The sequence below is a fragment of the Bombus impatiens genome, unplaced genomic scaffold (genome assembly GCF_000188095.3).
Source record: "Bombus impatiens unplaced genomic scaffold, BIMP_2.2 scf_0174, whole genome shotgun sequence".
Classification (NCBI taxonomy): Eukaryota; Metazoa; Arthropoda; class Insecta; order Hymenoptera; family Apidae; genus Bombus; species Bombus impatiens.
Genome location: NT_176593.1, coordinates 283,407 through 299,937, shown reverse-complemented (window position 1 = coordinate 299,937; position 16,531 = coordinate 283,407). Strand labels below are relative to the sequence as shown.

The window sequence follows — 16,531 nt, the reverse complement described above, 5'->3', positions numbered from 1 at the left end:
CCCTGTATGACCCTGTATATGATTTACATTTGTATATTATACTTATATATTATAATATTTGTATATTAAAACTTAATTGTTATCATCGTAAAACACATTATAATATAAATCGACTTTAATGTTTCTCAGGTGTAGTCCTCGTAGTATTCGGTATCCTGGTGCTGGTCCATGGCGCTGCGTTGGGCGGTTCCGGTGCAGGATTGTGGGCAGGTGTGGGTGCCCTTGTCGCAGGAGCGTTGGGTGTTGTCGCGACGCTTGCAACATCGTCGAGCAAGACAAATTCCAGCTTTTCCACGGCTCACCTTGCAGCGAGCCTCGTTGCCCTTGCCCTTTCGAATATGGCTGCAATTACGGCCTTGACTGCTATCGTCAGAGACTCACAGAGGACACCGGAAGTGACCTTGCTCACTGTTCCGGTACGTATTGTCTGTACTTTCACCGGTACCCTCCTTTCCTATTTCTTTTTCTCTGCTCAACATTACCGTATTATTGTTAATTACTATTTTTCTACCTTACTTTTGTTCTCTTTTCCTTCGGTTAAATTCTTAATTATTTAATAATCCATGAAATTATTTATATAGTAAATAAGTATTGAAGTAATTATCGAATAAATGTTGGAGAGGACATACATATTTTTATTGAAAACTTTCAACAATTGTGCTGAACTATAGATGATATAATTATAATAATATTTTGTATTATAAGATAATATTCATTGAATATATATCATTTAAGCCAAATCTCACATTATTGCCAGGACAATGCAAAATTAAATTTCATCCAGATAAAAGTTGTGTATATTTAAAATGCTTTTTCATTAAACTAAAATTTTGTCTATCAAAATAGCTTCACCTTAGATAAAGCATTCGATGCTTTATATGAATTAAATGTTTTTTTTTAAAGTATTACGAATATTAAAAAATTACTTAAAATTGTTATCGAAAATGTATTATTATTTATTACTTACTAATAATAAGCTATTATTGTCTCCAGCAGAAGAATTTTATCGAGCTATAAATTCTGGTTCTTACAAAACAGTATTTTATTCCATCTCTTTCAGCCAGTTCCTACTTTATTTATACTATAATAATTTGGGTTTATTTCAAACATAATATATACATACTTTAAAAAAATATCGTTAATATTAAAAAATTAATTGACATCACATCTCTATTCGTGGAGATGATTCCGATTCGTTATAGAACATTTATACTTGTATTATATTACTCGCAATCTCTATGCAGAGTCCGGTTTTATGCAAAAGTTAAAAGAAAATGTAGAATAAAATTTTTTCATCCGAGGCTCAGTTTTCGAGAAACTCGAGTCTCAAAAATTGTCTTGTATTCGCTCGTATATGTATATTATTCGGCTGGGCTCTGTATATATTTCCAGATCTCTTGCAAACTACACCAACACGACCACGAGAGTCCAGTCTCATAACAGTATTAACAAATTTTCAAAATGTTTCCTACAACACACATACCATGTACATCTTTTCATGAAAGGTATCTACAAGTGATCAGATACTTTTATAATCCTGTGTACATTTTCAAGTACCTATACTAATGTAATGCTTACATTACATACATTTACAAATAGGTAAAACATTATCTAATTAATAAATTCTTCTTAGTCGTAAATTAGCACAGCTTATCAAATTGGTGATTAACAGTACATGTTATTAATTTCCACCTTACTGCGCCAAGAAATTGGAATTTTTCAAGCTAATAAGTAAGCGGAAATGGATAATTATGTTCCCATTTCACTGGTTTACACGCGACCATCTTTCATGTAACATATCGCATCTTCAGTGATAACATTTCAACTCCGCCAGTTGCATTAGCAATCGCCGTAGATGTATATTATAACGCGAAGGTATCAATTACGATTAATCATTAGCGAAGCGATAAGTATAATTCAATGCCCGAGGGAGATTCTGTTGGCGCGTGCCTATTGCGCGAAGCTACTAAGAAGTTAACGGTGACTTCATCAGCAAATTATTACCGTGATGTCGTTGAATACTGCTCTATGAACGAGAAGCAGGTTTCGTAAGGATCGATAAAAATTTCTCACGTCGATAGAGAAGCCTGTGTAAAGGTTAACATACGATACATCATCTTACTTTATACTTTCTTTTCTTCTATTTTCTATTGAAGTATACTACCAGTCGTAATTATTATATTAGAACGACCTGGATAGTTGATGGACATTTTTTAAGAACCTGCTGGCAAAAGGATCGGTAAAACGAAATGGTGAATTGAGTTTTGGTTCTAGTCTTTAATATCAGCTATGTTTCAATTGATAATTATAACGGCTCTTAAAGAACTTTGTTCTTTTTATATTTACAAAGGAGATAAAAATTTATTCTTCTTTTCTTGCAGCAAAGTAGAACTGTATTATGAAATTTGGTAGAATCCGTTTTTAAAATATGCGAATTTTATGTGAAGAATATAGAAAAAAAAAATACGGTAAGTCACATTTTCCATTTGGTACAGGCAGTTCTAAAGTTGTAGAGCTCAATACGTTGTCAATTGGTCTCACGTTGCCAAGATTGTTGTTTTACTTAATTTTAAAAGTACATCCATTTCTCTACCCTTTTTATGATTTTAAAAAATATTGCTCATCATATTTAAATTACAAATACCTTAATAATTTAGCTTCTAAAGAACTCTCATCAATTATATCTTTGAATCTGTATAACAGATTCGTCGCACGTTTAGCTGTTTTATTTTAAAACATTTCCCTTTAGTCTTAATATGACATTCAAATTAAAAACAGTCGACAAACATGTACTTATCACGTTTTCTCCTATGATTTTCATACACTGAATCTTATACTGAATTTTATTAACTTTCTCTTACTTAATAAATTTTATATGTACAATAATCCAACTATATAACTTGAAATTACATAAATTATAGAGCTGTAGACACCTTTTCTGATTGATATTCGAATATGAATTTCGATATGAATTTAAGACCCATACAATTTCTACGTTAAAATAACATTCATAGTATATGTTAACAATTGCAAGGAATCTTTACTTAGTTTTTACTATAGAAATGAAGGAAAGTATAAAATGTGGTATAAAATAAAGTATTGTTTGAAATAATTATGAACGGTACTGTATATGAGATACATGGTTGAATAAGTTACATATAAGTTGATAAAGTTTATTATAGCAATATAGTATAATGTCTGTATCAGATTTGGACAAATTTTATTTAGAATAAAAATAGAGAATAACAATTTCAAATAATGAGTTATTTCAGTCATCTAATTTGTTATTTTATATATTTTTTTATATAATTTATGATTTTTGTATTATTATAAGAAATTATTTAGTAGAAATAACTTTGTTTTATGTGGAAATTGAATAAAATCACTTTGAAGTATAATATATTTTATCTTGATTCATTTATCTTTCAAATAATACAATATGAAATTTTACACACTATATTCTGGATATTTTTGAGTTATAAATAATAGAACCAAATCATTTTAAAACGTAGCACCATTTATTGAACAACGTAATCATCTGAAAGTTGTATTTTATTTTCTATTTTATTGGAAATCAAAGAATATCTTATTAAAAATAAAACGTTTTAAAAAATTTTATAGAAAATGAAGGGGTACAAGATATGGATATGTGTTTTGTTCATTTCAATTCAAAAGACTGTGAAGAAACTCCTGTATAATAGTATCGAAAATCGTATGAGAAATTATTTTCAGATAAAAAATAAAACAAAAAATGCATTTCGTTTAATAATCAAATAACGAAATAATTGTACAAATAAACTAACGCATCATTACAAAATAACTTCAAAAAGCAAATGAAAGAATGACCAAAGATCTAATGGAATAAATCAAAGATAAATTAATATTTAACTAATCATCTTTTTAATATTTTATTCAAATAATACCCAACTCTGGTAACCTAACATAAGAAAATAAAGATTAATGATTGATTAAATTAATTGTAAATCTGTCTCACAGGAGAATAGAAAAGTCAGAAAACGTTATATTGTACAAGCCGACATCAAAAAGATACGAAGATCTACTTTTAAGGCACGCGATGCCTCGTTCTACGAAGAGTCGCGAAAAAAATCGATTTTGACGATCTTAAAACGATACTTTTCTCGTTTAAAGCTTACCGTCAGTATCGTCTATAGTTTAATAGTTTACTTTGTCGCTATTTAAAGAAACTTACTAGGAATTTTTTAAAGGTACCATAGAGATACAAAGAATTTCATTTTTTGATGAGTTTTGAAGGCCTAAAGATGTGGAAATTATAAAAATTTCATTAAATGAACAAAACGCGTATCCATATCTTGTACCCCTTCATTTTCTATAAAATTTTTTAAAACGTTTTATTTTTAATAAGATATTCTTTCGTTTCTAGTAAAATAAAAAATAAAATAGAACTTTTAGATGATTACGTTGTTTAATAAGTAAATTAATTTTGCGGCTATGTAATTTTATATACTTCGTATTGAAATACGAACCGTGTAAACTATGAATTCTGCGTCTCGGAGATGCATAACATTATGAATGAAAATGAGATGTGGACTTTCTTATTTTACGCTTCGTTTCGTTTTAATAAAGGAGACATATCTTCATGTGCATGTTACATCCGTAAATTCTGCTTTATGATACTCAATTTTATGAATATGAATGTAATAACAGTTTTACGCGTACGTAACACGTAACTGTAGAACGTGCATACGTGAAAACATAGTTTTCATTATTTAAAATTTTATTACTTCTAATCAGAAAAATCATAATTATTAACAGTTTCGTAGTCATAATTCGAAGCCCCTAAATAATAATATTATAGGCACCTCGTAATTAATATATTATATAACACGATAAAATTAATATAACACAACTTATTAATTGGAATGATTAATTTTGCCCTTTAAAAATGTTGAAACGTGCAATTCATACAAGTCGTGTATGGCCATATTACTTTTTCATTTTCATCATTTCTTCGTTACTTTGTTATTTGTAAAATTTCAAAAACTTGACATTAATGCAGAATATCTCACAAGATAGTTATCTATCGATCACAACACTAAAGTATCTTTGTACAATGTATAGATAATTATAGATAAAGCATAATTCCAGAAAAATGGATCTGAAGAAATGTCACTTCAGAGCTGTACTAAAAAATTGTTGATCGATGGTATAGAAAAATTCTTAAAGTGAAAACAGAAAGGGACTAACATAGCAAACGTTATATTATATTTAATACTTAAGCTTGTAGTGCAATGACAATCGTTGATCGATTCGTATACTAATTAGTAACCAACGTCGGTGGCCGAAATTCGTGTCCGATCGTTTTCTCATTCATCGGTCGGGTCGACGGGTTTCGGCGTCGCAAACCAACCAGAACAGGGCTTGAAACCGTTGGAACCGTTTGATCGCCGGAGAAAGTTTCCAATGCCAAGGCTAAAACGCGGTCAGGGCACACGCCATCGTGAAATTTCACAAAATTGCTTCGCCTCTAGACCCGATGGAACGCGCCTCTTCCGGTCAATGATCTATTGCGAAATACATTTTTCGAGGTGCAGCAACCTGGATTTTAAAGGATTGCGCGAGGCAATCGATGGATCAGAACTGTACTGTTTCAAAGATTAACAAATCGTTATAGTGTAATAGGAATCTAAAGAAGCTTCGTGAAAGTTTCGTATTTTAAATAGTTTCGTATTTTCCAATGTGCATATCTTTTCCTGTTTCTTTCAAGAATTTGATGCAGTTTATATGTGAAAATTACAGGCAAAAAGCGTGATATTTTATTGTGAGAAAAAATTGCTTATTTTTAGAAGGTTGAACGATGGAAAAAAATGGTAATGAGAAAAATATCGAGGAAATTCCTGGAATTAAATTGGCTGAAAAGATATATGAAGGCCTGAGATGAAAACCACGATAATCCACATTATCTATCATTTATGGAAGAGTAATTTAAAAATACACTGTCAAGCAATTCTACATGAAAATTATGCTTTCGTTTTATTTTGGAATTAAATGTGCGTCTTGGCTTCTTGGATAGTTAAAAAATATTAATAATATTATTTTATGTGGACTAATATTCATTAAGTTCCTCACAAATTACTGCCAAATTTTTGTCATCTATTTTTGAAAGATTTATATCTTTGAATCTGTCAAGTTATTTCTTTCGTCAACTGTTTCGTACTAAAATATTTCTTAAGAAAAAAATTGGGGAATCTTTTCATGTTTTATATGAACTATATAGTTTTATATTATTCTCTCATTCGACATTTATACCTTGAATTTAATATTTCGAAAACGACCACTGTTACTAAATTTGTTAATTTATACATATCAGCAATTATTGCCCTATTCGATTACTACTCTTCTATAAATGTCACTTATTATTTGTGGAGCTCAGTAGAAAAGTAAACATTTCTATTGTAAAAATTTGTTCGTAAAAAGTTAAACTTTAATGATATGTATGTGTGTATTCGTAGAGATCAAAGATGTACTATTTTAAGAATTCATAAATTCTTATAATGTAATAGGAATCTAAACAAGTTTCGCGAAAGAGTGGATTACAGAATTAATGATGGGTCGAAGATGTACAATCTCAAAGAAGTATAAATTCTTTTACCATAACTTGAGTCTGAGAAACTTTTTTAGAAAAGAGAGGATTGCAAAAGTAATGATCGATCGAAGGATTTATAAATCTTTGGATTTAACTTGAGTTTAAACAGCACTGGAAATAATGATGAATTCGAAGTACACCGTCTTAAGGATGCATAAATCCTTGTAAGAGGATTTGAATCTAGGAAATTTTTCACGAAAGCAGGATTACAAAAGTAATCAATGGATTAAAAGATTTATAAATCTTCGTAATTCGAATCTATTCAAATGTGTACATCGAAAGGTGAAAAGGTGAATTACAAAATTAATCGTGGATCGAAAGTATGTTATGTTAAGAAAGTTAAGAAAGTTTGTGTTGATTTTAGAAATGGTAATTTGAAAGATAAATGCACTTATCCTTTCTAGTGAAATGATCGAAATATGCTAATAAAAGAACGATGTTAATATTAAACGATAAGAGTTTCGTGATGATAATTTTGTAAAATAATGTTAAAAATGTTGTAGCTTGCATATAAATTTGTACATGTTTGTTGGGTATGTATTTAACATACTAATACTAGTATAACAGTATTAATATGAATTTTCAGTAAAACTAATAAATGTTATTTAAAGCGTAAATATTAAATAAGAAGATAGTACAAACATATTTTAACTCTTTTATAAAATAAACACTTTTGGGAATAGAAAATACTCGAAGATCCACATTGTCTTAAATTTAAAAAATTCTTTGAATAGTAAATCGTTGATTCTAAAAATAATAATGTAAACAAAAATTCTAAGAAGAATAATAAAATAAATAGAAAACTTTTTTTAGTTTAGACATTTTAACATCGCATCAACTCCACCACCTGGTTATTAGCGACGACAATATTAGCAGAAAGGAATTTATTATTATTAGGATACTATAGTTAAACATCGCTAAATAATGGCATGCCTTTCAGGAAGGAGAAGACGCTTGAAATTTGAGTTTTACCATAGAGATTTCCACCTAAAGCTCCTTTGATCTGGTATTTGTTACGAGAGTAATTCTTTTTAAGACAATTTATAGAACATGTGTTTGTTGGTAATTTGACAATTACAAATATCGTAGGTTGGTTAGTGTTAGGTTTTGACGAATTAGATTTTGAGATTAGACGTGCATGTACAAGTTTAATCTGACCAATTCTAAGTCTGTTTAATACAACTTGATCGAGCTTCCTGATAACTAGGTTCTTGTTAAAAAATTCTTCGTTGATTTCCACTGCATACGAGGCTGCAGAGTTTGTCTATTTTTATTCATTTGATGATTCAGATTAAACAGTTCCAGTTGAATTGGAGATTTTCCAAATGTTTTTGTTAAAGACAAGGTAGGCACGTCCTTTGCTATCTTGTCCGCCAATTCATTGCAACGCATGCCAACGTGTAATGGAGGAATATTCATCTACGCAAAAATAACTGTTTCACCTTCATTAATTACGGAGTGATTTGTTTCCAATATATCAAGTACGACGTCGTCAGATCTCTATACTTGATAAATGTGATAGCATCCCTGTTATCGGTGAGAATACTGTAGTTTTTTCTTGGCCAATTATAAGAAGTTGAATTGCTATTAATTCTGCTGATTTAATGCTAATATGGTTAGGTAATATAAATTTTAAATATGTCATCTCCATAGACGATAGCACATTCCGATCCTGTTTTAGAAACCGAGCCATCAATATACTTGTATGGATTCTGAATATTTATTTGGCAAGGGTTAATGCCTTGAATGACTCAGCATTTGTATTCGATTTAGAATAAGTTTCGAGATCGGAATTTATCGAAACATGTTTGAGTGACCAAGGAGAAATTTTGGAGAATCTATAGTAATAAATTTAAGTAAATTTAACATCCAATAATCGAATTCCATGTTATTTGTATAATATGGCAAAAAAATTTGTCAAATATTCTTACAAATTGTAAAGTATCTCGAAGATGCAGAAAGGGATATTATTTATACGTATCGTATTTTTTGTGTTTAATTAATTTGTTGTTGCTAATGTTAAACTAGTCTCAAATGTAACGTTGTTGGGTCAAAGTAAATAGACTTTGACGAATATAAATTGCTATAGTTTCGTTCAACCGCTTGACAAGAGAAAGTCTTCCGAAGTAGGTACCTTGTACCTGTATATTTATCTTTACTTTTCAGTCGAAGAAGTACCAGCTTACCATTCTTCTACAGTAACGTACCTCGTTAATTATTCCGAATATTTCATACGTCTTTATACCTAATTTGTCTTTCATCGAGGTAATATCAAACTTTATGACCCACCTTTTTTTTTACCAAAAGATTTTTAAAAATCAACTAAACCTTACACTTTTATCAGACGACAAAAATTGAAACTTACTGTTTATATTACGATATAACAATATTCAAGTTAATACATTAAGTTACATCATATTTTTGTGTGACATTCAATGCAACGAGGTTGCGGGAACAATAGGAGAAGAAACTAATAGCTCAGCTGAATATCGAGTGTCAAAAGTTTCAAGATAGACATTTCTACGTGTTTTTAGATACTAATACATTAGTTAAATTACATATATGTACTAAAACTATTTATTATTTATTTGTTGAAAAATATATAATCGACGTACACATATTGAGTAATAAATATATCATTTTATTATACAATATAATAAAAATTATTGCATATTAATTATTACAATAAATTATTCTATATTCTATATTCTAGTGATAATAAATGTATCTATAAATCTTAAATATATATTTTACAATAAATATATAATAAAATTCCTTGTTGAAGATGATTAGCATATTTAAAGTCGAAAAAAGCTGATAAAATGCAAAAATTTATAGAAAGTCTAAGGCAATTAATAATCCAGTTTCATGTAAATAATCAAATGTAATTATCGCTAATGACCTTGTAATTAAAGTAACATCAATCATTAATAAAATAAAAGTACCATATACCATTACAAATTGCAAAGACCATCATTTATAATATACTTCTAGCATGTTATAATTTTTGTTGTCCAGTGAATCTTCTTTTTCTCCTTCTTCAATCTATTTAAAAGCAATTGTGATATATCTTTGTTCTCTAACACTAACATCATCTTTCTAATTCTTCTGAGAATTTTACACAGTTTACATGTAATAGGCTAAAGCTAACAAAATTTACATCTTTTGTTATTTATAAAAATTGATGTATCGTTGAAAGCGCTCAGAGAAAGAACGAATAAGTGACCAAGTTTTCCATTGAGAAACACTGTAGCTAAAATATTACATTTTAATAAGAAAGCAGTAAAAAAATCTACTTGGAAGAGGAACTCATAAGACAGAGTGATGAATTAATAATTATGTTGTTATTTCTATACTCAGAGGTAGGATCACAATAGTTATTATTATATTGAATGGATAAATCTATCACACCGTTGTGAGAACCGCTTACAAGAACTAGGGATAAAACCAAAAAGGCATCTTAAGCCTATCGATTAAATCTATCGATTGTAACTAGGACTATCTTCTAGTTACTATTTCTTATAACTAACGCATCTGCATATGGATGGCGAGCACGAACCCACGTTGTCATTTTCAACAAATTATAATGAATCTTAAAACGCTTTGTTTCTTTTATGTTTACAAAGCGAATAATAATTTCACGAGAATTCAGTTATTTGACTAAAAAAAATGCAATCGATATCTATATAGGAGACGTTGCGAGCAAAACTAAACCAACCTCGATATTCAACAAACTGAGTAATGTATGATTTAAAATAGATGTGAGCACACAATATTCAATGCAACAACTAATTTCTTGTTATACTATCTAGTGTTACTAATTAGTTTCTTATGTTGTCTAGGTTTAATTTGAAAAAAAAATTAATTCCTCTTTCTTTTATAATTAACACAGCTGATCGAAATAAATTAATGCTTAAACTCATATCCAGAAGAAACTGTGGCTCACTTTTCTCAGATAGCCCGTCAATTGTACCACAGCGTACCAGGAAGAGTTAACACGATAGAATCGAATGGCACAGCTAAGATAGTAAAAGAAAAGGATAAAAAGAATACAAATAACTATCGTCTTTTTACAGGATGAAAACAGTGAAGCAGCCGATGTGGAGAATAGCTGGGCCGGCCTATTGGCAAGCATCGGTTTGCTAGTGACCAGCGTAGCCGAACTGTTGGTTTCGGGCTACAGCTGTCTGACCTTGACCCCGAAGCTCTGCGGATGTCTTCGAGCGAGCAACGTCGACGAAGTAACAAACGATGGTCGACTGAAGACCCGTAACATGGTCCATCAGTGGGTCACCGCTCAGAACCACGTGCCGAAAAGTCAGCCGATTTACGTGGTGCAGCCGATGCTACCGATGCATCCGATGATCCAGGTGAGGCCGGATCCTCTCCCACGACCCTTCGTACTTGGCTACTACGGCTCGACCTCCGGCGAACTGGAGGTAGGGATAGGTCAGTGACACGCGAGCTAGAAAGTTCAGACGACAAGCGTCGAGAGAAACTCCGAGCTCCGGGCGATCTCCGTGCCTACATTTCGGAGATGCACGAGCTCGAGGTGCAGGTGTTTCTGTGTCAGCAGGATAAAGCAAGTCAGCTTCTCTCTCGCCTCGCTTTTCGGATTCCCCTTTGAGTTCTCGAGGATGCTCCAGGCGTAATACGTGTTTGCGGTCTGAATGCCTGCTAGATTCTTGCGGTGAATAGTTGCGATTGGTTTCGACCAGGAATGCGTGCTATGTTTATTCTCTCGTTGGTGAAGTTTACTTTTGTTTGCCGAGACTTGAGAAGAGATGGTTTGTTTGGTGATTAAATAAGAGATCGGAAAGGAAGTTAATGTCTGGTTGAATGATAGCGGTAGACGATATGGAACATACAGTAGAACCCCATGTAACGCGGTGCTACCGTAGAACGTGATCAAAACATTGTTACTGCCCTCGTATAACGCGATTTGGAGAATAACGATGAAAGTAAAATGTTGCTTAAGAAAGTAATTGGGAGAAAATATCTGCGAATAATGAATATACCCAGTTCTGAAGCTGAATAATAGTGGAACCTAATTTTAAGCAATTCGATAATATGTTTTCTATATATATATATATATGTATAAATTTCTTCATTATATATGTATCATATGTGTGTATATATATATGTTATATTATATTATATAATGATGAAATTTTTATTGTTCAAAACTAGAATGCATATTATCTTTTGTTACATCAAAAAACTTACTTAATTCTAACGTTTTGTACTGCGAATCCACATGTAACACATACATATAGCGCAGAATATAGCCGCGTTATGAGGGACAACTCTACTGTATTTATTTATTAATACTTATGTGGTGAATGTCACAGTATTTAGTGAGGCTATAATAAGGAAATCTACTGTCTTAAATATAGATTCCATAAAGCTTAATAGTATAATCCTATTTTAATGTAAAAATAAAGAATAATAAATTCTATGCCTTTTTATATAATACAGAAGTGATTGACCTACTCGTCAATCGCACAGGCCAAACCGGTGTACCTAGAAACGTAAAATTTGCACAGTATACTTCTTTTATGACGTAAGCATGAGATAAAGAAAGATTTATGGAAACTACAGATCCTAAAGGGGGGAAAATGGGTCAAATTTTTTTACAGGATAACCGTATCTCTATGTCCACTAAAGTCAGAGACGTGAAATTCGGCATGCAAACTTTCCACTAGAAATAAACGAACGCGTGTTTGGGCGTTTTTCGAAATTCAACCCCTAGAAACTGTTTAAAAAGAGTTTAAAAAAATAGTAAATTTAAATCCAAATACTGTGCGGCCAGTTGGCTATATCGTAAAGTAAATTTAATAAAATCCAAAACTCATGTTCGTAAACCTCTGTACATGCCATCTTCTTTTAATTGTAAATGAGTTAATCAAAGAGAGCTTGATGTGTCGTGCGATTTTAATGGTGAATGATCTAGAATGGATGCAGTGAATGTATTTTATTATCTTGATGATGGTTGAACTTATTTAATAAGATACGGATATCGTCCTATTTAATATACTGAAGTAGATTAGGCAGAGAGAGGTTGATATCTAATGGAATTTTATATTAGTGACGGATGATTTAGAATGGATACAGTGGATTCATTTTATCTATTTTATAGGTGATCTAGTTGTTGAATTCTATTTGATGAGATGTAGGTGTTGTTTTGTCTAACAGTTAAGTGGGTTGGGCAGAGAGAGGTTGATGTTTAATGGAATGTTAGTGACGGGTAATTTATTGCAGATATATATGCGACATTGATTAATGTTCGTTTTTAATTTGAAAGTGCTTTGCGGAATAGGTCATGTAGTGAATAATATGATGTGATCTGTATCAAACTAAATGTTACGTTATATAAAGTATTAAGTTTGATATAAATGGATCAGTTTAAGTAATTATCTTTGAATCGCTTCTTTGCTTACGTTGTTATTTTTTAAGCGATTTTATAGTTTAGGTGTATCGAGTGGTGATACTAGAATCACTCGACTTGCAAAATTGATAATTACGTTTTTCAATTTACAGCAATTCTCTTTCCATTAATATGACATGTATCCTAATGTACGTTTCAACGTAGTGAATACTTTCCTAACATATTGATAAACATTCAATTTTATGACTGAAAGGTAAGATGAATTATTTTTATAAAAAAAAAATGAACAAAAGTTCTTCCTTTCTTCCCTATTCATTTCAACCTATTTTTAGAGATTTCGCAATATGCAAAAATATGTGGTAATGCATAAATATTTCATTACATATGTTTCAATAGCATATTTAATATATTTTAATTAATATATAGTATAAATAATTATAAAAAATAGTACAGATAATTCTTTGATATACTACACATTTAATATACATTTTTGGGTAAAGAAGAAAATCTTGGTCTTCGATGAATCGTGATTCCACTTAAACTCATACAAAGTACAAAGTATATACCAGTTATAGTAACCAAATATTAAAAATATTTTCCTTCCTTAAAAGATACAAGTTTTATAACGAAATCTAATCCCTCGTGTTATACACATCTCAACCATCATCTTCACAGTGTATTACTCCCAAGATTTAGACAATCTGTGAATATTACAAGTATTACATCTCATCACACAAATATTACATTTAATGTTATTACATATAACGTACTCATTAAAATGAATTAGCTAGGAAAGCAGAAAATAGATATCTTCTATCGAGAAATCTTAATGATAGAAGTTCCTTGTGGATTGAAACTTGCTAAAACTAAAAAAGAAAGAAAAAGACAACAAAATAATAAGTTAACAAATTCTACTTTGTGACAGTCGCCTTATGCAATGGCTGGCGGTCCTGCAAAATTTCCTGGAGGATTCGTGCCTGCTGGACCATTGCCCATAGCTGCTCCAGCTTATGGTGCCGTTCCTATGCTACCACACATGCCATACGCAGCTCGTCCTCCATCGCAAATCGTAGGTATCCGACTCAGTATAATACTCCCCCAGATAGAAACTATCGTCGTGTCAAAATAGCCATCAGTATCTTTGACATTTCCCTTTGCATATATAGGGTGGTTGGTAACTGGTGGTTCAAGCGGAAAGGGGGTGATTCTAGGCGAAAAAAGAAGTCGAAAATATAGAATAAAAATTTTTCCGTACCGAGCGAAAATTCAAAGTCGATTTTCTCGAAAACAAAGCCTCGAACGAAAAATTTTTATTGTATATTTTCGACTTCTTTTTTCGCGTAGAATCACCTCCTTTCCGCTTGTACCACCAGTTACCAACCACCCTATATAATTATATGCGTAACCACGGAAAATTGCTCTTTCGAAATCTTTCTTCGCAGATTTCAGTATTTGTGAAAGCGAAACGTAGCGAATTCTATTTCTTAAGGTCTCCTTTTGTACTTGATTTGATATGGAAATTAGATATATCTTTGTATTACGTATAATACGTAAGTGTTCTTAAGATTGTTGAAATTTCATGGAAAATGGTTAATCCCTTATTTACTGTATTATTACACCATTGTATTTCTTATAGCACTTACATATCAATTAATTGGATTGCAGAATATTAAATTTCGTATCGCTTAGTTAGTAGTTCTTTCATAGGACTGCAAAAATTTCACACTGTGAAAATGAAATATAGAAGCTGATAAAAAGAAACGTTTCATTTAAAAATGAGAGTATGTGTCAATACTTTTCCTGATCATTGTATTTATTTGAATTCATTGAGAAAATAATCGATAATAGAAGATTGTATATAGAATATTGTGCCAAAATATTTCATCAAAATTCAAACCCTTGATAAATTTATAATATGACTATAATATACACATATACCTATATATAACTCTGTAATGTCATATAATTAAGCCATCAGATTTAATAGAAGTGAAATTCATTTAAGAGATATGTCATCTTAAAATTTCTCTTGTATTTTCTTCGAAACTACGATGCTTTCTGATCCAACTATCGCGAAATCTCTAGAACTATACGTCAAATTTTCATCAAATTTTATTCTGTATAATTTACTATTGTTTATTATGGCAGAATTATAGAATTTTGCAGATGTTTTAATTATTTGCAACATTCTTCTCTATTCAAACTATTATAATTTTGTTGCAACAAGGATTTGTTAATAATCCCCACCATCGCAAGATTAATTTTCCAGTTTTGAAAAATGTTATTAGAATACCTCAAAATTTCTAAATTAAAATAAAAGAAAATGAACACGAACCTCTAAATAATATCCAAAGCAAAAATCCATAAGTACGATCTGTTTTCACGAAAATAGTAGTATTTTGCAATTTAAAGCTTCATATCTTCGAAAGAAATTCAAAACCAATAATGTAATGACATAAACTCTTCCCGTAATTTCATATGCACTATGTCATATTTTATTCTAAAAAAACAAAATTTTTATTATTTCTTTAAGGCAGACTAATGAAAGTAAAATTCATAACTACTGTATTTTCATTATTGTAAGGAATAAGAATAAGTACATAGAATAGTAATTTACAAATCAATTAAATTAATAAATTAACTATTTACTATTTTTGAGTGTTTTAAATAATCAAACATAAAAATAAAAATATATGTGAAATGTATACAAGTTTAAGAAATATATTTATTAAACACATATATCTAAGGAAGAAATTTCTTTAATATAAAATTGATTTAGATACAATATAATTTAGTATACTATCGCTTATATTCTTTAACGATAGTCGAAGGAGTAATGAATAATGATATTTAATTTTAGATTCGACCAAAGCAGAAACGTCACATAACTGTGGAACACGAAGACACCATGGAAAGGAAGAAACAGACTGAAAGAAAAACGGAGTCCCCAAAAAGGATGTCTTCTATAGGAGAAGACCAAGTAGATCTAGCTCAAACATACACAGGATTGGACAAAAAAATTTCAGAAGAATTCATTTCAATCGCTATGGATCCAGAAAGAAAGTCGAAAGCTTCCAGTAGTCACGGTAGTGAAATCGGAACCGCGAAAACCTCTTGAAAACATGATATCCACATTTTCAAGTTGTATCGTGTTACTTTCGTAATTAATGTACAAAATTCTTCTACATTTACGCATGTAAATGTGCATAATTTAGTATTAAAAGAAGAAAGTTTTTTATCATTTCAATTATCAACGCTTTGAAAATTTGTTAGACGCAAAATTCATTGTATGATTGTAATTGTATTAAAGAAGCCATTTGAAGACTTCTCTCGAGGCTCTATTTTTTTCTTTTTTTTTTTTTTTTTGTTATATGAGCGTACATTGTTACAAGTATATACAGGTACGCGTTGAAATTTTAATTAATTGTTGTTGTAGATATTAACTATTGACCTTTGGTAGCCTAAACTATTTTAATGATATCTGTTTAGAACAGAGAATAGATACATATTGTTGTGTT

At 30.6% G+C, this 16,531-nt stretch overlaps 1 protein-coding gene across 3 annotated transcripts in view; it reads left to right on the top strand.

Annotated features, from left to right (window-relative positions):
• The window catches only part of LOC100742823, a 31,245-nt gene extending 15,083 nt beyond the window's left edge, over positions 1-16,162 (top strand). Inside the window, exons 3-6 of one of the 3 annotated variants that reach the window (XM_012382778.3) lie at positions 130-416; positions 10,702-11,064; positions 13,939-14,082; positions 15,874-16,162. In XM_012382778.3, coding sequence (XP_012238201.1) covers positions 130-416; positions 10,702-11,064; positions 13,939-14,082; positions 15,874-16,131 — 1,052 coding nt within the window. In that variant the 3' untranslated portion in view covers positions 16,132-16,162. Of the gene's footprint in view, positions 1-129; positions 417-10,701; positions 11,075-13,938; positions 14,083-15,873 lie in introns of all 3 variants that reach the window. The other 2 variants (XM_003487624.4, XM_024366019.2) reach the window with 2 other exon arrangements.
• The last annotated feature ends 369 nt before the right edge of the window (positions 16,163-16,531 follow it).